A 24,061-nucleotide genomic window follows, 5' to 3' on the forward strand; every position below is an offset into this window, starting at 1 on the left:
ATACTCTCCCCATAATCTTTGAGAATTCTGAGTGGTCCCTCTGTGAATCCCCTCCAAGTTTGTGATTCTGCATATGGGAGAAGGTGACCAATGCTTCCACGATGTCCTAAGTGCCACTGCACGCTAATTCACAGAAAGAGATCTTTCTACTCTATGTGTATCCTAACATCTTATTAACTTCTTTTGGCTAGAGCGAGCCAGAGAGCAGAGTATCACTGAGCTGTCATAGTGGCACACTGCTCCATTTCTTTAGGAAATAAACACACTCTCTTCTTGCTGTCGCTATCCCAGCTGCAAATGTTTCCATATCCTGCTGTACTTCACCACTTGGCCAGTTACTACTTCCTCAGGTCTCACTTTTGAGCCACTCATTTAAGATGCTGTAACCAGTTTCAGCGGGGTTAGCTGAAATGGTTTTAACAGTAGATCTTGGGGAACTCACTGCCTTTTCAGTGAAAGAGGCGATGGAGGTGCCCACGGGAACCTTTCCAACAGCAAATCTTTGGGGGATGGAGGGGAGGAGTAGTGGGATGTGTGAGGAGGGCAGGGTCTCCAGGGGATGGTATCTGAGCAGCAGGAGCTGGTGACCTGCAGGTGGGACGTCACAACCAGCAGAGAATGCGTTTCAACATATATAGGTCATTAACCAGCCTGTATCATATTATTTTGCATTACAAGGCATCACCTTGTGTTTTTCAACATCCTTTCTGTTGGTTTTTCTGTAATTCGCCTGTTGAGCATTCAGTAAATATGTTTATGAGGGCTAGCTCTGCTGTATAAATCAAATCCTAAATTTCAGCTTATTGGAACCGTGTTTGTTACGCAAACATCTACTGTCTCCTTGGAGGTGGCTTTGATAGTAAACATACGCTTTTCACCAACATTTATTTACACTGAAGAAAGCAACTTGGCATCAGCAGCTTTGTCTATTAGCATCTACTTTCAAATAGTTTGTTAGATTATTCACGCCTCATATGAGGCTGTTGCATTTTTTGTTTGCTTCAGTTTTTTCACATTTATTATGTACCTTCCCTAGATGTCAGTTCTGCGGAGAAGGCAGGTACTACCACAGCAGACATTCACGGGACTGTTCAGTTAAAAAAGGCAAATTCTGCAACACTACATTTCTGTGAAAAATGCTGTTTCTACAAAATGCATGTGTTGATTTCTCTGACTTTTTACATGTAAGAGGAGATGGTCATCCCAGTCAAAGGCAAAACCAGGCACGTTTAGAGAGTGCTTTATTCAGAAGTTTATTATTTTGTGAGGTGACCGATACCCCATATAGAATGATTGGCTCAGATGTAAGGGTTTGCATTGTAGATACCTATTACCAGACAAAATTAATCCCACCCATGCAATGTGCTGTTCAACTAACTCAAACTTTGTTTTGTTCCGCGTGCCAAAATCTAGCATCATATCATCTAGATATGATTGGGAATATCAAAACATTTATTTTTCAGTTAAATACAAAAGTTAATCACACATTTCCAACATTGGTTTGTTCTTTTTTTCATACCTTACATTATTTTGATTTTTCATTATTTATGACAAAAATGTAGCAATGGAAATTCTGATTTTCTCTTGACTCTTCATTTTCATTTATCCCATTATGTTCTTGAACTGAATCTCTTCTGTGGAGCTCCCTTAGTTGCTGCTGAGGACACTCAGGACAGGCATGTCCCTGTGGATAAAAAAGTTCAGGATAGCAAGGGATGTCCCTTCCAGTACAGATTTTCAGCTGACCTGCATTTTATGTTCCTAAATTTTAAAATTATATATGTTTAATTAACCACTCACAAACAGTGTTACTTGTTATAGCTAATATCTCTTCTCCAAAATAAAAAAACACAAATCTTACTATCTGCAATTATGAGCTTTACTTTTTTTTTTCCCCCCGAATGAAACATAGTAAATAAATTTGGGCAGTAAATAGCCCTAACAACTTAAACTGCTTTGTTAATTCCAATTGTATTTATTTCCCCTCGGGCATTAATAGTGTCTTCCAAAGTGTTACTGCATCAGTATTATGTTTGTAGAATTTCTCCAGCAAAACTAATTGATTCTGAAATGCCAAACCAGTAAGGTTTACTAATTGTTTCACCTGCAAAACTGTTTAGGTAGCTGTGCTGTTTATTACAACCATGTCAGCATCTCAAAACAATTGAGGAGACTCTCAGGGGTAAAATGTTGAGCCGCATAACGTAGGCTGTTAGATAAAGGCAGTGATGAGGATAGTGCAGTTAAACACCTACTGTCTAATTAGATTCTCTCTGAAGATTAGAAGTATATGAAAACACAAAAATTATTACAGTTATTGCAGTAAGGTACAAGTTTAATGCTCTTGGCTACTAATACTAAATAAATTTTCTGACAAAGCAAAATCTTAGACTCGACCTTTCTCTTTGTCTCCTGGAAACATCTTGAAGGCAAACAACAGATAGGTCTTCCCAGGAGAAAAGTTCCGCTCTAAGTATGCTCTTACTTTCAAAGTGTATAAAATAGAGTCATAAATTATATCTATTCCTTAGACACTACACAGTATGTTCAATATGCCTTGTACTATATGTTAACATTACACTTACATTATAATATCTCCAGAATAATAGCATTAAAAAGTTAATGTTACAAACATCTTTTGAAAAAACATTCCCACTTTGTTAATGTCTTAGAAGAACAGTTGATGTTAAATTATCTCTATTACCAAATATATAAATCTTTCAAAATAAAATACATATGTGTTACATGGATAGCTAGCTGATCTTTATTATTCTGCTAATAGTTGTTACACAATGTCCCTTTATTAAAGTATTGCGTTTTTATTTCACTCTTATGCTCAAGATCTAAAAACTGTAATGCATGACACAGAAACAAACCCAGTATTTCAGGTAGATATCTGAGAAGTGTAACTGATTTCTGTTGCGTTACTGTATAAAAATCTTAGATTAGGCAACAACTACGCAATTGAAATCACCACTAACCACTAGTGGTGCTGCTTAACATCTCCTGGCTTGCAGAGTCTTTCTATATTGACCTTTTCCTTTATGTTTCCTAGTTCTCACTTGTAACACCAGGAGAACAAGGTCTGTAATTGTAATTAAATCAATCTGACAATGAGTCACTCTCTGGCAGCTAAAGAGGAATCAGGAGAAAAATAATCTAATCTTAAACATGAATGGTATTTACTGGAGGGAAGGGAGGAAGGGAGGGTGTAGGTAATTTTTTTTTTAAATGGGAATGTAAAACTTGCCAGGAATTCATTACATTTTTTTCTTAAATTTTTTTCATAATCTTCTGCTTTATGATTTAGAGTGGTTGCTGAAACAGAGTATCTTGGAAAATTATTGCCGTATTGAAATCACCTGTAAAATACGTATTTCCTTGTGTATGCAGAACGGCAGGTTTCAGTTTTTAATTACAGACATTGTTAGAGGCAGAACTGATAGCAGGAAAAAGACCACTTCTTCTTTTGCATCCATTATCCCCTGGCACCAGGTCAGAAATTGTAAACATATGTAGTAGGCACCTGAGCATCCTGTGCTGGTGAAAGCTGTGGTTCTTAAGAGCCATCCCTACAGCCTCTGTCCTAACATAGAAATCTACAACTGGCTGGTGTGAAAAGCTGATATCCAGGGGTTGCTGAGCTCCTTGTCCTCTCTGGAACTCATATACCTGCCTACACATCTTATCGTCCAGCCACTTGAGACCCAAATTTGGATTACACTTTTGAGAATAGGCACCCAGCTGAGCAATGGCTGTTCCCTTCGCAGTTGCAGATGTCAGGTGTCATCTTCACTGTAGCATCAAAAATGAAAGGTCTTTGAAGCAAGGATCATCCTTTCATCTTATACATATGCATAGTTTTTCACCCAGGTTGTCATATATGGATGAAGTAAAGGCTGTGGATGTCATTTACCTGGACTTTAGCAAGGCCTTTGATACAGTCTCCCACAGTATCCTCCTGGAGAAACTGGCTGCTCATGGCTTAGATGGGAATACTCTCCACTGGGTTAAAAACTGGCTGGAGGGCCGGGCTCAGAGAGTGGTGGTGAATGGACTTAAATCCAGTTGGCAGCTGGTCACGAGTGGTGTTCCACAGGGCTCAGTATTGGGGCCAGTTCTCTTTAACATCTTTATCAATGATCTGGACGAGGGGATCAAGTGCACCCTCAGTAAGTTCACAGACAACACCAAGTTGGGTGGCAGTGTTGATCTGCTGGAGGGTAGAGAGGCTTTGCAGAGGGATCTGGACAGGCTGGATCGATGGGCTGAGACAACAGGATGAAGTTTAATAAGACCAAGTGCTGGGTCCTGCACTTGGGTCACACCAACCCCAAGCAGCGCTACAGGCTTGGGGAAGAATGGCTGGAGAGCTGCCTGGCAGAAAAGGACCTGGGGGTGTTGGTCGACAGTCGGCTGAACATGAGCCAGCAGTGTGCCCAGGTGGCCAAGAAGGCCAACAGCATCCTGGCCTGTATCAGGACCAGCGTGGTGAGTAGAGCCCGAGAGGCGATTGTCCCCCTGTACTCGGCACTGGTGAGGCCCCACCTCGAGTACTGTGTCCAGTTTTGGGCCCCTTACCCCAAAAAAGACATTGAGGTGCTGGAGCGGGTCCAGAGAAGGGCAACGAAGCTGGTGAAGGGTCTGGAGAGTAAGTCTTATGAGGAGAGGCTGAGGGAGCTGGGATTGTTCAACCTGGAGAAGAGGAGGCTGAGGGGAGACCTTATCGTGCTCTATAACTACCTGAAGGGGGGGTGTAGAGAGGCGGGGGTCGATCTTGTCTCCCAAGTCACAGGAGATAGGACAAGGGGAAATGGCCTCAAGTTGCACCAGGGGAGGTTTAGATTGGATATTAGGAAAAATTTCTTCACGGAAAGGGTTATCCAGCATTGGAATAGGCTGCCCAGGGAAGTGGTTGAGGCACCATCCCTGGAGGTGTTCAAAAGACGGGTTGACATGGTCCTCAGGAATATGGTTTAGTGATTTTTTTTTTGCTTATTTCTTATTTATTTTTTTGTCAGAGTTAGGTTGATGGTTGGACTAGATGATCTTTAAGGTCCCTTCCAACCTAGACGATTCTATGATTCTATGATTCTAAGTTGTATGTTCCCGTACAAAAGTGATTTCATTCCTGGTTGCATCCTGAACACGTGGTGTTTTGTAACATAAGTAATAAAAAATAACACTGTGTTAGTGTTAAATTGCTCCTTTCTCACACTGCTGTCTTGAATTGGTGCTTTAAGCTTATGTGGAAAATGCTCTCGGTAGGTACTCAAAACCACTGTGACTATCAAAAAGCTGGCAGGTAGTGTACCACAAAATCACAACACAGAATCAAAACCTCTAAGACTTCTGGAGATAAGAGGGGTGGGTACATTCTGGTAACAAATGTGGAACTCTTGTGTAGATGGTAATTTGAATCTCTTTTTCTTTCCTCCAGAACTGTTGAAGATAAAAGCCATCCTAGAATTGTCATTTGTCTGACTAATTATTTACTGTTCTTACTAGAATGCATTTTAGTGAGAAATGAGCTAAGGTTTACCTGAGATTAGATTTTAATTATATTACATTTAGCGCAGGGTAAAAGTGAATATTGCAATAAGTAGTAGAGAAAAGCCAGCAAGAAATCAGACTGCTTTCTATAAAGAGTCTTAAGAATGTTTAGCATGGAGAGGGACACCAGGTAGCGTATCATGATAATACATATACCCAGAGTTTCCTGCCCAGTTGGGCTGGCATAGCTGTGCATTCATATGAAAGGGATATTCTGAAATATAAAAAGGTCAGTGAAATAATCATAATTCCTTAAACCCACAGTCAAATTGATTTATAGGTAAGGCTTCTCCTCCCTTCTTAAATCATCTGCCCAAAATTGTATATTCTCATTATTTAATCATGTATGGGGTAAGGAGGCTCGGCACAGTGCAGGGCTGTTAGACTTGATGAGCTAAAATAGGCTGTCACAAAGTACATTCTTGTATCTGATTTTATGCTGTTGTTTTTGGTTTAGTGTAAGCACTTAGCTATTTAAATTAATGTTTTAATTAAATGTTTCTTCTTTTCATCAGCAGTAAAATATTAGTAGGTGTTTCTAGTGACAGATGGATTTTAAAAATACTGGATGGACATGAATGTGAAAATGCAAGTGGCCATTAAGCCACAGCTATTGCTGTAAGGGATGAAACATTTGAACTTACATAATAAGCAAATCAAAATTCCATACATTCTATAATTAATTCACAGCAGATCTGTAGCAGCTCATAGTAAGGTTCTATGTATTTGGTGGTCTCCTTCAAGCTCTCATGAGTGTGGTAGGTCCTCTAAGTCAAGACCTAGCCATCAGTCTTGAGGTACAGCTAACTCTGGGAGAAGGACCTCAGATGTTTTCTATCAGCTGTCATGTGGCCAATGGCCTTTGAAATCTCAATTGTGTGAAGCTACGTGCTTCTGTGGCTAAACAGCTACTCATAATTATTTACAGGTTCTGTCTCACTGCATCTGCAATATGGACGTGTCCTCAACTGTGTGTCATTATGAGTTGGAGCGCAGAAAGCAGAATGACTGTAGTGTGGCATCTCTTTTCTCTTGTGATGTCATTACAGTACATGTGATGTCATGAAGTACAAAATGATTGTTCCAGCTTCTGGGTTTTGTAGGAAATCTGCCCAGGACATACCACAGCAGAGAATCTAGTCCACTAAAATCTGCTCTGATAATTCACTGCTGATGTTTCTCTTGTCAGTCACTCTTGTTAGCAGATCTGTCCTCCAGGCCTTTTCTTGGCAAGACATTGAAGTCCCATAACAGAGCAAATCGGGGGTGTTACATTCTTCTTCTTTCTTTTATTTGCTTTTATATTTTTATTCTGTTTATTATTTAGAGAGCTACCTAAGTGAACTTCTTCTTGGTAGTTCTTGGTAGAACTTCTTCCACTTTCTTGGTTTAAGTGGCAAAGGGAAGCGTGTTTTGATGCCAGTTGTTTTCCACCATCTGCCTTAAGAGCTTACTAATGCTCAGGCAATTTACGCACTCACACACGTGGTTGTGTCACACTATTGTCTCCAGAACTGTGGCTATCTTGGTTACACCCAAACTGCTCCCCAGCAAGTCTGATAATTCAGATGGAGTTTCTGGCAGAAAGTCCTGCAGCTTTTGCCCCATCCATGTGCCCAGGTGCCGCTGGCAGCTCTCATTCTCTGTACAGCATGGAGGTCCCCATGGAGTGGGGAGCTGGTTGTCTTACAGGTGTGAAACTTTGGGATAGCTACCATCACCCCCCGATAATACAACAAAACTATTACTAATGAAACGTACATCTTCATGCTGAAGCAGAATTCAAGCTGTAAAGGTAGAAGCATCTCAGCATCCAGTTTTCCAGCAGTTGGGATCATCAAGGTTGTTGACAGATATGCATTTTGACAACAGTCCAGCCAGAGGACATTGGAAGCTGAGATTCTTTTCTTGCATTAATGAGTAGGTTTTGCCCTATGAGAGGCTCTTTTTGAATGTTTCACGTTCTAATTCTTCCTGGAACATTAGAATAAACAAATTATGAAATACTTTTAAAACCAGAATAGCAATAGCCTCTTCCTGAGTTCAGATGTGTTGTGAGTTACTATTATTTTCAGTCGTTATGGTTGAGTGAGTAAAACTATATAGAGGATAGATTTGGACCAGTAGGTGCATCCTTTACTGTTGGTTTTTTTCCATTTTCAGAGTTGACAGCAATAATTTTAACTTTAAAAGTTTATTCTTGTTGGACCTGACTTTCAGTTCATATAAGTCAGACTTACCTTGATTTAAGACCAGCTGAAGCAATGGTGGTTTTTGTCAAATCAGTGCTTCTCAAAAGATGAATAGTGCCTTAAATCTAACTATAAAAACAAATTTCAAGCAGTGGCCATTAACTTGAATTATGAAACAGAAAACAGAGAAGGATTATATTTGTCTCACAGTGATTAAGGACAAGAAGATATGCAAGGTGATAGAGAAATCTTCATTAATTCTGTCAGCATTCAGTTGTAGTCCATGATATGCAGGTAAGCAGTATAAAAATTATTCAACAAATACTGTCATAAATGGTAGGCAATGCTATGGAACACTTCCTCTTATTTTAATTGTATGAAACTTGCCTAGTACCACTTTTTTTTGGAAAAATATAATCTTAAATTCAATTCAGATGTCGTACTGAGCTACTGAGAACAGTAACACTGTAAGAAGTTTGTGGAGCTTTCCGCTAAAAGATCCTTGAATATTTTTAGGAAGGTCATAGTGCTTAGCTAAAAAAAAACAAAAAAACAAAACACCAAAAAAACAAGGAAGAGAAATGAAATGTTTGCCTGCATTGCAGAGAAACATAAAATCAGTTCATCGTATAGGACCATAAGGTATGGAGATAGTAATGTGAATATATTTGTTTTGGTTGTCTATGACAGCTGAGAAATAATACATGCCAATTTTAAAGCCCCTCTGTGGGAGTACAGTTATTTTATTTTATTTCAAGAAGTATGTCTTTTTTTTTGCTTTAAAATACCTTGAGTCAGTAGTACATATATTTAAATGAGTTTGAAGCTGCTTTAGGCTATGCAGGAGCAGGGGGAGAGGCAAGGGGGGAGTCTGCAGGGAGAGAATTCAAGCCAGTTCCTAACAAATCTCTGCTCTCTCTGTTGCAAGAGAAGGACGCATGCAGGAAACTTAAGTATCTTATTATGATTTTTGTTCATCATTTTAAACGTGGCGTGGTACAGAAAGGTCAAGATGTTAACGCTTCTGTACAGACATTTTATGACATCTGTATGAGAAGAAATTATAAATGAAACAATGTGTTTCTGTTTGTGGATACCCTAGCACCTTTTACTTCTGTCTTGCCATTAGGCTTTGGGCATGTGTATTAGTAGTGATACAGATGCAGAAGTTAGAGACCAAACTAATGAAGTGTTTGGTCTGGACAGCAGTAATCCAAGTGTCACTATAGGAGTGGAGATGATAATGAATAACTGAAGAACATCCATTCCTTCCTTCAGTCAGTGCTGTGCTGACTTGCTGAGGTCACAGATAAAGCCAGCAGCACCTTCAGTATATGGGCATACAAATTCCTGGCATCTCAGAACCTCAGCAGTTTTTGAAGGGAAAAAATTTGAAGTGTATCTTTATACATATGTGTAAATACTTATTTCGGGAGAAGAGGTGGTGATTATGGTTCATGCATTGTGTGTGTATGTGGTAGCAGAGTCTCCCAGCTCCAGTCTGCTCAAACTGAGTTGAGTCAAATGTGGCCCAACACCACAGTTAGTGTATAACGATAATTGGGTTTAAGCATATGATTAACATCAAGCATGACTAGTCTAAATCAGTTCAATCCATGCATGTGTGCTGGTCCTTTGCTGCATTACAGCCCTCATGTTCTTAGTTCACATGTGCATAAGGGGCTCTCAACTCCTAATGCAGCATAAATTCACCCAGTTTTTCTCTCCATGGGCATACTGTTCTGCCCGATGTCAGTAAGGAAGGCAAAAGGTAAGGCAAATGGCTGGGAACGCAGAGCTTTGAAGTTGGTGAGGTGTTTATGTGGTATTTATCTGAATTGCACCTGGACATTTGCTGGCAGCAGAAGAGATAGTGAACCCCACTGCAAAGGGAAATGTTACTGTTCTATGAAAATACTAACTTTACAACCATCACACAAATGCATTGTCCTTTATTTATATGGGTTGAAGAGTTCATTTTGAAAATAAACAGAGTAGGTTGGTGTACATCACAGTTAAGTTTTCATTCTCTTATGGGCTACACCAGAATTTACAATGGAGTGGTCTTTTCTGAGATGTCTTGTGTGAGTTTACTGTGGATATGGTGAGGTGGTGAGGTAGATGGCATCATCTTACCTGGTGCTGGTGATACCAAAAGTCATTGTCTTGTTTCTGAGAAAGGGAGAGTTATGAAACCTCCCAAAGGGAAAGTGTGTCATTTGCGTGGAAAAAGAAGGCAAGGAAAAGATTTTTGTTTAAATCTGGTATAAAAGCAAACAGCAAACTGATAAACAAAGACAAAACTACACAGATAATCAAAGAAAACTGATCATAAATTGAAAGGGATTTGCAGCAGGTTTCCAATACTGATATGTCTTATAAAGATTAAAATCTCTGAAGTAATTACAAGATACAATCCTGTCAGTATCTTTGCTTCTCCTAAGGGCATCAGCCTTTGCTGTGAGACTAGAAGCAGAGATGTTACCTAACATTTCCCCACATGCGTTATCAAGAAGAATGCTTCTGCTATGCATAATTTCTGTAATTTTCAGTAACTCTTTGAATAAAATCCTTTGTTCTTCACTTTCCTCTGCTTTGTCTTTCACTGAAAACTGACCACTGAACGAACCTCTTTTGTTTTGTTTTTCCTCAAAAAACAATAAAATGTTGACCAAGGTTTTAATTGATTGCTAACACATCAGTTTACTGGGAAAAGGACATTTTTGGTTGAGGATATATTAGTGATTAGTTTTATTGACTGTGACGGAAAATACCTGATACCCACTTAGAGCCCAACCATCATGAAGCATTTTTGTGGACACTCGATAGTGAAAACAAATAAACTGCTGCTAATGGCAGTCTGAAGTTCATTCCCAGCTAAGTGTTACCCTGGGCCAAGCTAAAATAACACCACGGCGCTAGCCAGAGCTCAGAGGGCTTGGTTTTCGTGTTCTGCCATGGATTACTGCTAACTGCTGTTTGCTTTAGAAGTCACTCATTTCCCATAGCAGGATAGCACAATCCCCAGCTTTCATGCCTCTCTTTGTTGTTGTGTGACCTCTTGTACCTTTCCCACTTAATTTTATCTTTAAAATAGATACAGCACTTCTTCCCACTCAAGAGGGTTAAAATGATAGCAACGTGTGACTCACTGTATTGTTCCAGGATTGTAAAAAAAAACAGGGACTGCTCTCACTTCTCACTTCTGTCCATCTCCATTTGGCAGATGTTGCCCTTCTTTTTGTCTTTCCTCCTCCCACCTCTATCCCATCACATTTCCACCTGACCCTCACACACATATTGTGCCAGCTATGTTATCTCAAGTTTTTATTCATGTCTTTGTTTATACAGAAGCATAGCCGGTTATTTTAATGCAGGACTGAGCATTAATTGATATTTGCACAGTCCTGAGCATGTTGATGTTACTCCCACTGCAGAGTCGAGAGTTTAAAATGACTAAGAGCTCCTGGCACTTGCCAAAGGTAAAAGCATCATAAAGAGGACAATTTTTCTTTTTGTCAGAACCAAATTTGCTGAGACATGGCAAAACTGTATCCTGTAAAGAAGTGATTGCAGGAGGTGGGTATTGGGAACTGGGAGACTGAATGTTCAGGACACCAAGTAGATCAAACTAGGATACATGTTCCTCAAACTGTTCCCTTGGCTACAGACTGGAGGTTGCCTGCGCCTGCTTTGCTTCTGACTGTGCAAGAGCACAATACCAAACTGCCAGGTTAGATTTAATTAGATTTAAAAATATAAACTACTATAAAAGCCTATTTAAAAGCACAAAAATTGGGAATGCTATGGAGAGTTGTATAAGTGAAAGAGGGGTACACCACCATGTCTTGCTGGGTTGGACCAGGCCAGTTTGGCCACCCTGGTCACCTTGAGGTGACGAGAGGCATCTGTTTCTGCAGTGGGACATCTGCGTTATGCCACTCTGGTATATCCAGCTGGCCACAAAGGGCAAAATAATGACAACAGAAAAGCTGTTGTCACAGCTTGCTTTGGTTAGAATATGGACATCCACGGACATAATTTAAAATCCCTGAAAATTTAAGAAAATTACTGGGGATATATTACAGAAAAGTAACATGCTGGAGTTTTAAGTGTCTACATCTCTGAAAAAAAAACAACTTGAATTTTAATTGATCAAAGGTATTTAAAAAATTAATTCCAGTGGCCTCCAGAATCAAAGGTATCATAAACTCTTTGAAGGTGAAGAAGGTATCTGACCTTATGATATCTCTGGACCCCATTTTCATGATTCAAAATAGAGATATGGGTAGAAATATTTTTTCTGTTCTGAGAAAAGTTTTGCAGGTTTGTAAAATTTCATTATCTGGTTCAAGATCACAGGTCAAGACCAGGTAAAAATGGTTTTGTGTAATAGAGTTAGTTAAATTTTAAAGTAAACACATTTTAAACACAAAAATGTGCTTTTTTGATTGAAAGCTATCAAAATGAAACTTTTCAACAATGTCAATACTTTGCTTTATTTTATTTGATAATTTGCTTTCTCTGTTGAAAAGTTGTGTCAATTGAATTTTTACATGGAACAAAACTGTGGAAAATTTCCTCAATAATTGTAGACTCCAACTTACTGCTTCTACTGATTCTGCCATCATTTGCTCTCATCCTTCTGTGGGATTAGTGGGTTAGTTGCAGACCACAGCAACGTTTTGTTTCCCTAATGTGAATGGTGGTATCTGAGCATACCTGCATGTGTTTGTTGTATGGCATAGTCAGCAAGAAAGAGGCTTTTCTTAACACAGAGGCTTTTCGTTATTCATTGAATAATAGGAAAAGTTTCATGTTCAAATTTCAACTGGTTGTACTGGGGCCAAATTTAGGAGACCAGACAGGTCACTCTTCAGGGCGACTGCTTCCAGCTGTAACGTTTGCAATCTCAATGGTCTGTCATGGCCAAGTAGGGCACCCATGAAGGATGGTGGTTAAAATCCACCGGCAAAGACCACTGCAGAATAGCAAGTAATGTCAAGTTATCCTGCAGACGAAATCACAGGAGCAGCAAAGGCAAAGTGGAAACTTCTTCTTGGTCAAGTTAATGCTCTGCTGCTCTACTTTCCCATTTGTCGAGACGAGTGCCAGTGCTGGTGGAAGATGAATAGGCATGGCCAGCTGAGCCACAGCTGGCATGTGCATCTTGCAATCTGATGGCAAAACGAGGAACTTTTTTTTTACAATTTAATATCATAACAAAAACCATAGAGGCACACTCCAACGCTGACTGCAGGTGGCTGCTCCTTGTGTGTTGGAACCAAATCCTCCTCCATAAAAATTTAGGTATAACCACCAGTGCGGTAATTGCTTGACATTTTGAAATTGTGTTGGCAGCTGCTGGAAATAAAATTCTCCCTGGTCTGCTAATATAATACAATTTTAAATTAAGTAAAATAAGTTACAGTTACCAAAATGCATGTTCTTTTACCATTAGTCTTGTGGCTCATTTTTGTCTGATTTCACTTTGAAAATTGTTGAAATGTTTTTTGTTGTTACAGAAATATTGTTTCTTATCGCCCTACTCCACTTACTCTAAACTCTTTTCTTTAATAAGTAATTCAAAAGTTTTTACTGCGAAATTGTTTTCAGCCAGTTTTCTATTTGATCAAAGCTTTCAAAACAACAGCAACATGAAATGTCACATTCTCTCTGGACTTTTATGAATACTATATGGACAGAATAGATACATTTTTTTTAGCAGCCAGAAGAAAGCAATTGAATAAATCTTTCTGTGTCAGTGTTTTTCAAGCCCACACTCGTCTTGGTGTAAAATTTGAAAGAAATATTTAGAATAAAGTAAAATGCATTTTAAAAATAAGTCTTATTTTGCCAGCTAAGACACTAAACTAGGGAAAATAAGTTCCAAATTTTCTTTAAAGCTGTGCACAATGATTAAATATGCTTTTATATCTGTAGGCAATATTTACAGTATTTCATCTTTTTAGAATACAATTCAGCATAGTAAGTCTAGGTTTTTCAAAAGATATTTGTGCGTCCTCTGAATTCTTCTGGATGCTTGAATCCCTTAGGCTCAATTTAGAAATATCAGAATAAAATATTAGAGTTCAGTTTTCTTTGCACATGATTAAAAGGATCTATATGCTAGATCCTCAGAGAAACCAGGAAAAAGACAACTTATGTGATTTTGCCAGTTTAAAGCAAAGAAATAAATTAGAATTCTTAAATTAGACTTTCTTCATGTCAGCTACAGAGAAACCCAGTTTATTTTATTTACATTCCTTTCCTGACAACCCCTTGAAACTTTACATAGCTATCAGGAAAACAAGATGAAGTGTTAGAGGTTTAAAATATCTGTGTCTGTGGTGCTTCTACAGAACTGGACTCATTTATGACCAGTTCAGTTAATTTTCAATACCATGCCGGAGTTCAGGTTAGATAGTAGCAAACATCTCAATGAGCGAGGCTAGAACAGGGAAGAAGCCTTAGTAATCCATTCAAGTTGCAGCAAGTTTTAAAAATGTTCGTTTACAAAACTGGCCAAATCTCTGCTTTGCTGGGGTACAAGTACCCATTGATTTGTAGCGACAGGACAAGGGGCAATGGTTTTAAGCTGGTGGAGGGGAGATTTAGGTTAGATACTAGGAAGAAATTCTTTACAGTGAGGGTGGTGAGGCACTGGAACAGGTTGCCCAGGGAGGTCGTGGATGCCCCATCACTGGAGGTGTTCAAGGCCAGGCTGGATGTGGCCTTGAGCAACCTGCTCTAGTGGGAGGTGTCCCTGCCCATGGCAGGGGGGTTGGAACTAGATGATCTTTAAGGTCCCTTCCAACCCAAACCATTCTATGATTCTATGATTCTATGATTTCAAGTAAGCTGATATGCGTTTGGATTATGCATGTCTTTTTTGCATTAACTGGAAATATAATAGATATTTTTTACATATATGTATGGCTTCAAAAAATATGGAACATTACTATATCTGAGAATACCTGAAGTAGCCATCTCTCACTGTGACAGTTGTACTATAAGCTAACATAGGGAAAATACTTTTAATGTTAAATTGTTTAGGACAGGTGTGTACAAGAGAGTGCTGAGGGACCCTGCAGAGCGAACAGACCATGCCCGTCCTCTGTAGCACTTGTCCCTGGCTCTCCACCGTGCTCTTTGTGTTCTCCTGGGGTCCTGTGACTCAACTATTATTTTGCACACGTGATCTTCTGCACCCACAGTTAAGTGAAAGCTGTGCTGTAAGACACAAGGTGAGCGTTTTAGGGAATGGACACGTGCTGTACGCTGCGGAACACAGCATGAGGAGGTGATTGAGGGTACAAAGGATGCAGAGATGGTGCTAGAGGACTCTGCACGGTGGCAAGCAGCAGATCTAGTGCAGATTCTATCTCCATTCTGCCATTTGGAATGGTCCCCAACCCCTTAAACTATGCTAAGTTTTAACTTGTAGATAGTTAATTGGAGCAGTTCAAAACAGAGCTAGGGGTGACCCAGCAGTTATGCACTGTGGAAGATCAAGGGCTCATAAAGCACCCTGAGCTTTGGGTCCAGCAAGGGTGCTCTGCCCAGTCCAGTTACAAATACCCCCGCTCAAGCTGATGTTCATATGGGGAACAAGATTGCCTTGATCGATGCTGTGCGAATTCTTAATACCTTACACTGTTTTAAAATACCATGATGAAAACAGCATAAAAACATTGATTTCTTAATAGTGTTTTCTGATTCCAAATCTTAAAGAGTCTAGAAAAGGGGACGAGGACCCAAGTTTCCCAATTTCATAGAATAGGATAGAATCATAGAAAGTCATGTTGGAAATTACCTTAAAGACCATCTAGTTCCAGCCCCCCTGCCATGGGCAGGGACACCTCCACTAGAGCAGGTTGCTCAAAGCCCCATCCAGCCTGGTCTTGAACACTTCCAGGGATGGGGCATCCATAACTTCTCTGGGCAACCTGTTCCAGTGTCTCACCACCCTCACAGTCAAGAATTTCTTCCCGATATCTAATCTAAATACCCCCTCTTTTAGTTTAAAGCCATTATCTCTCATCCTGTCACTACATTCCCTGATATAGAGTCCCTCCCTTTCTTTCCTGTAGGCCTCTTTAGGCACCAGAAGGCCACTATAAAGTCTTCCCAGAGCCTCCTCTTCTCCAGGCTGAACAACCCCAACTGTCTCAGCCTGTCCTTACAGGGGAGGTGCTCCAGCCCTCTGATCATCTTTGTGGCCCTCCTCTGGACCCACTTGAGCAGGCCCTTGTCTTTCTTGGGGCCCCAGAGCTGGATGCAGTACTCCATGTGGGGTCTCACCAGAGCAGAGCAGAGGGGTAGAATCACCTCCCTCCATGTGCTGGCCACACTTCTTGTGAATGAGCAGGCAGACTTGCTCAGCTGCAGAGTAGGGAACTGCTTACCCTTATTTCTTTCTTTGACCTCATCAGTCATGAACAGTTTGCAGTGCAATAGCTCAGCTTCAATGGAAAAAATTGAGAAATTCCCTTTCTCCCAGTTTCTAACCTGACGAGCAGGCCAAAATGTTGTGGTGCAACAGATATGAGACTGAATCCCATCCAACCATGAAGGTCTATCTTCTATGCCCCAGGTGACTTCTCTAATAACATTCAGGCTGTATATTAAAGATGGTCTCCAAGAACACTTCTGCAGTGGCTGTATTTTAAAGGAAAATTACTAGCCCTATTGTCAGCCTTTGAAGATAGAGCATAAGCACTTAAATCCACCAGAGGTTTCAAGCCTGTACCAAAGATCATTGCCAAGCCTCTGAGAGAAATCGGATTTCTGACACAGCAGTCTCAGCAGTGTTTTCTATGGGGTAACTTTAATATTGCCATTATTCTCAGCTGACTAACACTCTCTAGGGAACTTGCAAGTGCAATCCAGACTGAAGATCTCATTGCTGGGGCTGGGCAACTTCACGTTAAGGCTGACATTGCTGAGTGTCATAATATTGCTTCCTATTTTGGGCTGTAGAATTTTATTTTGAAGTAGTAAGTAGGATTTTCTTTCCTTCTGTCAACATCTTTCTGAAAGGATCTAATAAACCTGCTAATCAGATGATTAAGTTTTGCATGTGGATTGCTGGTTTCCTTCTTTAGAACTGTCTATGTGTCACTTTAATTAAAGCCCAGCAGATTTTTAAATCAGTAGAATGAAGACCCAGGAGGATTTTCAGTCTTTATACTTTGCAGGACCTTTACCAGCTCAGAGTGCTTTCCTTCTGTATCAGTTAACCAGTAGGAAGGCATACAGATTTATCCTTTTTTCCTCTGAAGGAAGTGCGGTGTTTCAGAGTGATGCTGCTGGTTGCTCACCGCAGAACATAAGCATGCAGAATCAAAAGCCTTTTTTATTAACAGCAGATGTCAAGTAGTCCTATCAAAATGCCAGCATTTATTTGATAGCAGTGATAATTTTGATACCATATCTATGTTGAGTAAATTCTCTGGATTTTTTTTAAACATCCAGAAGAGTTATTTGCATGTTGGACAGATACGTTAATTACCTTTTTGATTTTTTTTTGGAGGGTGTGATTTCCTGAGAGTGAATGATTACAGTTTGACAGGTACTCTGAAATACCAGTGGCAGATTTGTGCATATTTGAAATTGGAGCATAAAATGGCTAATAACTAATAGGAGTTGACAGGGAAGAGGGAAGCAAAAGACTTGGATAGAAAATGGTCTTTTTTTCTTGTATATGGTATGTGGTGTTTGGGGATTGGCTGGCATTGCAGAATCCCTGTGCTGTTGCAAATTAAAATGGTTTTGAAGTTGTTGAAGTCAACTATTTTGTATTCATCTTTTCTGAAAGAAAAAAGCTTTTATGTGACATTATTACGGGGACATTATTAAATCATTTAATCCAGTTGTTTGATGAGTTCCATGCCCTGATCACTTATAACCATGAAAGATTATGTATACATCAGAGAAACAATTTTTTGATGAGTGTGTTTATTTTCCTTGTTGAGTTTATAATGCTGTTGTTTTGCTTCTACCTTCACTTCCACTTAATCCAATGAGTTCATTTGAGTAGCTTGTTTCCGCACAGAATGCCTTTCAGGAAAATCTTTCAAGTTCTTTATAAATGCACTATATTCACTTTCCTCCCACTCACATATCCACAGGCTTTCTTCCCTCCTTTGCTCTGTGCCCCAAATACACTTTTTCACATGCATGGCTCTGTAAGTGGCTTTAATGGGATCATTTACATGCTTAAAGTGTGTCCCTGGTTTTAAATATCTCTTGAACAGAGATGTTATTTTCACCTCGCTCTACCAGGTTTAGATTCAGGTAATGATTTCTAAAAAATTCTCTGGACATGTTGTACATCCATACAGGACCTGTAAATTTAATGCTACAGACTCTGAGACTATGTTTATAGGGCAAGGTAACTGTGAGCCAGGGACCAGTCCCTTGCCCAAGGCCAAGTGGCACTGAGTGTCCCCTTGTCCCCACTGCTGGGGCCACACTTTCCAATAGCTGGCATGCTCTGAGCAAAACCCTTCAGAGCTGTTGGGAACAAAGCCAGAGCTGCTGAGCCAGGTGGAAAGACCCGGGCACGGTGCTTTGGCCTCATCAATGGCCATCTTTTATTTAGCAGTGTAGATGCTGAGCTTCACTTGGCTGCAAGTTGTCCCTTGAATTAGCTGTGCCACCGCTGAGGGTGGACTTTGCCTGATTCACAAGGCTGGCTCATCCTGCTCTGATCAGAAAGCAAAGGGACCTGCCACACGGGCAGGCTTCTTGGGAGCCTTTGCTCATGTAGGTGAACGTGGGATGGCCCCGCTGAGCCACAGGGCTGCTGAGGGGGGGAGAAACAGAGCCAGCATCTCATAAATTCCTGGTTTCTGCCTGCTGGCTTACATACTTCAGCAAATAACACATGGTTATATCAGCAGAGCGTATTTGTCCTTGGTTTCTGTTTGACACTTCCACTTGCAAAATTGCTACAGCTGGAGTTGTAAGCAAATGATTTCTTTATTATTCATAGCAGCAGGTGCTGCAACAGCCGTTTGGCTAGAGTTGTACTCTCTTGGTCCATGGTTTCTATATATTTGATTAGATGCTGCCGAGCTGCTCACATGCGATGCTAGTCCTCCAATAAACATATTTTGTTATACAATCAGTTATATAGTGCATTATCATTATTATTTCCATAAATCTCTTTAGTTGGCAGCTTTCTGTTGCGGCTTGGGATTGTTCCAGCAACAATTTGCATCCTTTTTATATGACATCCTAAAAAGATTTTTGAAGTTATCATAGCCTGGGTTTGATTTTATAATAGCTGGTGCCCTTCTGGCTGTGCTAAAACACAGAAAGCAGCTACCCAAGCAAGATTGACATACTTATTTTGATTCACATGTCATTTATGTATTCTTCACGAAGTGCTTATCCCAAGATTCAGTATGGCACTTCAGGCACCCACCTCCAGCGTTCTTATGCCAGCATCATGATGCTAAAAATCAGGTGCCTGTTGCCAGCAGGGTGATTGAGAACAACGCGGCTCACTGCACAGTGGAGGGACAGAATTATGTTTCTCATGAGGAAGGGCAACCCAAAAACCTGGCACACTGATGTGGGACCTGCCTGTCCTTTGCCAATCAACACAGCGTGTGTCTGAATTTTCCATTCCTCTCTGGAAGTGAGATGCTTTTGCAAAAGCCCTCTCCTGAGGGCTCAGTGCTGATTCTTGAGTGATGCTGCTGGAGAAATTTTGGCTTAATGCTGGAGTTCTGCTTCTTACTCTTTGCAGAATGGGGCAATGCATAAAGACTTGGGAAACAAGTTGAATTTACTCTTCAGCCAGATGGCTGTAATTCATCATAGAATCACAAAATCACAGAGTTGCAGAATGGTCGGGGTCAGAAGGGACCTTCGGAGATCAGCTAGTCCAACCCCCCCTGCCAAAGAAGGATCACCTAGAGCAGGCTAGACAGGAACACATCCAGGTGGATTTTTAATATCTCCAGAGAAGAGATTCCCCAGCTTCTCTGGGCAGCCTGTTCCAGTGCTCTGGCACCCTCAAAGTAAAGTTTTTCCTCATGTTGAGATAGAATTTCCTGTGTTCCAGTTTGTGCCTGCTGCTTCTTATCCTGTCACTGGGCACCACTGAAGAGAGTCTGGCCCCATCCTCTCAACACCCACCCTTTAGATATTTATAAGCATTGATGGGCTCCTCTCTCAGTTTTCTCTTCTCCAGTCTCAACATAGGTCTTTCAGCCTTTCCTCATAAAAGAGGTGCTCCAGTCCCTTGCTCATCTTCATAGCCCTCTGCTCAATTCTCTCCAGTAGTTCATTAACTTTCTTGAACTGGGGGGCCCAGAACTGGACACAATACTCCAGAAGTGGCCTCACCAGGGCAGACTAGAGGGGGAGGATGACCTCTCTCAACCTGCTGGCCACGCTGTTTTTAATGCACCCTAGGAGACCATTGGCCTTCTTGGCCAAAATCAAAAGCTCATTCTCCTTTTCTAGGCTGTAGAAGATGTAGGGGGAGGTGAATCTCTAAGAGCAAGAGGAGAAGAGGTCTGGTGTGAGGGTCCATGCAGGTACCACAAGCCCACCAGGGAACTGGTGGACCCTCAGTGTGGAAGGGGCTCAGCTCCTGTCTCTGTGGACATTTCACCATCACTGAGCTAAAAATCAAAGGGGAGCCTGGATGAAATCTAAACAAACCAGTTCAGCCTGGGGAAGCGCACAGCAGTGTGTGGGAGACAGAGCAGGCCTCCACTTGGAACTAAAGCCAAGCTACAAATTGCCAATAACAAAACCTGATTTGGATTCAGCCACTCGTTACTTTCCCATCTAGAAGTGACCACCTCGCTTGGTCCCTGCTGGCTACAGACGGACTAACTTCAGCTGCTGTTCAGGCAGCCCTTCAGACAGAGTAAGAGTCTTTTTTACAATGAAATTGCTTTGCAGAAGGGAAAACAACTGCAATCTAGCTGTGCTTTTCCCTATTATTGAAAGATGCTTGACCAATTCCATTCTGTGCTTAGAGGAGGAATTTTCCAACATCTCAGTAAAATTCTTCACTAAATGAAAGGTAAATAAAAAACATGTTTTTATAGACAGATTCCTATCAAGGCTGCAGAGGCAATATTTACTCAAGAGGTAACAGAGCACTTGGTGCATGTGACAGAAAGGTGCAGATGGTTGTCCATATGGGGACAAGGAGATAACAAGAGCAGGGAGGGTGTCACTGGAAGGTAGAGGAGTGGCTGCCTTTTCAGCTGGCAGCAGGCTGGGCACTTCACGCCTGTGAGTTCACTGGTATCTGGAAGAATGAGTTCAGCCTTCTGTTTAATTAAAAAAAAATAATTAGTTACAGTTTCACCCATTGTACTAGTTTCATTTGCAGGGTGCATTGTTTGGATATTTTATGGATTTATTGTATAAAAGGAGAACGGATGATGTGCATTTCATCACTGATTTGGGCATTGCAAGCTATTAAAGAGAAAAGTAACAGACCAAGAGGTGTGTCCAACGTGACATTAACGGTACCACTTCCAGTTACCATGACAGACCCAAAGGAAGGAGATGAAAAATACGAAGAATGCAATGCGGCAAGTCAGTTTGGCCACATCCCTCAGACAGAGGGACCCTCTCCTGGTCACAGATGAACAAGTACCATCACTGCTTCTCCGAGCTGCTATAGCTGCAGTGTCCCCTGTTTCCCACCTGTCGGTACAGCTGCCCACACATGCCTCTCCAGCAGCTGGCATGCTGCCTCCTTGAGTCCCACCAACATCATGAGACACTTCCAGGTGTGTTCCAGTGTGCTGGACCTCATGTGTCCTTCCAGCACGTACCCTGCTTGTGCCAGAGACTGCTCCTAAGCTCACTCCTTGGAAGGGAGACGAACCTGTTTTGGGAATGGGCACGAGGTTGTCCTTAGCAAGCAAAACTAGATATTCCCCATGATTTTTATTGATGAGCTCTGGATTTTATGCCGTGTTTAAGGTGGTGATGATGTTTAAGGATGGCATACAGTGTCATCCTGAAATGTGAAACTTATTTGAAGGAAAAAAATGTGTAATTATTAAACAAAAATTAATTTATTTATTACAGGTGCTGTTTCAGAAGCTGTGTAAGGAAAAAGCAGGTAAGACACTACTTTACTTCTTGAAAGTTTCTTGGTGGCTTGTGTAGATATGCGTGCCTCGATGGAGGACCCGGAAGAATCTCTGCTGTTCTCAGTTTCAGTTATTTTGTGCAGTTGCTACAATTATCCGTGCTGTTGTTCGTGACATAGTGGTGTAGGACTTAAGTGTTTCTTAGGAAAGCTGATAATTCAACAACTTTTGACTTACGCCTTGCAAGGTGAGTTCTGAAATAAGAGGGCTGAAGCCAAGTATTTGTTATTGGTGTCAGAGTGGTGCTGGTGGGCGTAGGGTGAGTGGAGGTGAGGCGTACCTGAGTGCTTTTTCTGGCTCCTTACAGAGCAGAGGCTCCTTACACGGGCACATTTACCAAAAAATGTAAACCCCTCCAAGCCTTGTCCCCAGTGACAGGGTCCTGGTGCCTGAATCACTCTGTAGCATGAGCTCAGGAGACAGTTAATGCGGTTGTCAATATGAACAGCGTTGGTGTGTTTGGTTTTCTGGGGCAATCATTTAGTTACAGCTGATGTGCTGCAAGGAACCAAGATAAGAGCAGTAAGTGGATTTAAAGGAATGGATACCCTGAACCCCACCTGCGTCAGTGTGCCAGGAGCTCAGGAAAGGTTTGGATAGGCAGATATACACACAGAGATCCTGATTCAGCAAGATACTTAACGTGCAATTAAACCCACATTTGACAAAACCAATTCATTGCAATGGGGAGTAGCAACTGCTTGGATGATTTGCTTAATTGAGGGTAAACGTCCTTATTAAATTGTAATGAAGAACAATTAAGAAATACAGAGAAAAAAAGCTGCTTCCCAAAATGTGGGTTACTGGAATTTAATAACAGCCCCACAGTTTTGCAAAAAGAAATATCCCTGGTCTAAAGTGAATCATCATTCCCACAAAAGCTTTTGCCAGATAGAAATATTTCAGTCATAAAACAACTGACCTCTGGAGTCACCCGTTTCCGACTGCTTTTTCTGTTTCACTAGTCAATATGTATGCAGTGTGTGTCAATTAAAATGAAAGCAATTGGACAATGTTGTTGTAATTATCCCTCTGTCCCTAGATGACTTAGCAATATTTTCTTGGCCTGAAGGACCAGTTTAAGCCAGTTTGCTAACTCAGTGATTTCTTCCTGCTCCGAGGAACATCTGTCTCTGCTCTAAATTGCATTCTCAGTTCTTTCCAAGGGCCACCTTAGCACCGTTAGAAGTAGATGAATGAAGCCTTTTGCAGCCAATGTCACTGATTCAATGGCTCTGCTGGCAAACATGCTGACTTAGCAAAATGCCAGCAACCCTGGCCTAGAAAACTCAGGTCTCTATTGGCAATTTCACCCTTGTGTACTTAACATCAGGTCAAAATAACATGAATGCTGTTGAGCATACTATAAGTATTTTCATTCAAGTGCTGTGAACATTAACTTTTTCCGCTTTATGAATTGTATGTGTATCTATTCCATCATGGTATTTGTCATTGAAACATGCGTCTGTGCTCTTCCAAAGCTAAAGAAATCCCATCAATTCTGAGATTGATTTAGCAATTGTTCTTAGTGTTTTCATTGCTTGGATCAAAACCCCTCTGTGTCACTGAAGGCTTGCTTTACAATGAAAACACATCAAGCGCACATAAATTTTAAACAAAACATTATTTCAGCAGCATTCCAATTTTTTACTATGATTAATGTTTGAATTGTTTTGCTTTTATGATAACATTAATTTTGTCACCAAAAGAGATAAAGTTTAGCACCTGTCTTTACAGTAGAACATGATAGTTGAAAATTTCATAGCTGTAGCTATGAAAGAAGAATGGCAGGTCATTTTCTGACGCAGTTTGGTCATTGAGGTGGAACTTTAATCATGGAAATCTAGCATATGATAGAGCTGGTAGTATAGTTATCATTAAAATGCTTCTGGCAGAATATGCCTATTTCTTCAAACGGAACCATTTTACTGGAAAAGGTTAGCATCCATTAATTTCTATTTCAAATCCTTTCTGTAAAATAAGCGTTACGTCTTGACCCGAGATGTTCTAACAGTTTTCAAAGTGAGAAGTTTTGATTTTTATTTGGCTTTGAAACTTTTGGCTTTGAAGTTTGTTATGTTAAAGCATTAAAAAAAAAAAAAAAGAGAAAAATGATTCAAATTTAAAAATTGATCAAATTATGTCTTGGACTGAGGGACAGGGTTCCTTCTA

General features: G+C 40.7%; 1 protein-coding gene across 2 annotated transcripts in view; it reads left to right on the top strand.

Annotated features, from left to right (window-relative positions):
* STARD13 (StAR related lipid transfer domain containing 13) overlaps nucleotides 1–24,061 on the top strand; it is a 314,786-nt gene that overhangs the window by 117,270 nt on the left and 173,455 nt on the right. For both annotated transcript variants that reach the window (XM_014965999.1, XM_014965998.1), the window contains exon 5: nucleotides 21,825–21,858. In XM_014965999.1, the coding sequence (XP_014821485.1) occupies nucleotides 21,825–21,858 (34 nt within the window). The remainder of the gene's footprint in view (nucleotides 1–21,824; nucleotides 21,859–24,061) is intronic.

Source organism: Calidris pugnax, unplaced genomic scaffold (genome assembly GCF_001431845.1).
Source record: "Calidris pugnax isolate Ruff unplaced genomic scaffold, ASM143184v1 scaffold20, whole genome shotgun sequence".
Classification (NCBI taxonomy): Eukaryota; Metazoa; Chordata; class Aves; order Charadriiformes; family Scolopacidae; genus Calidris; species Calidris pugnax.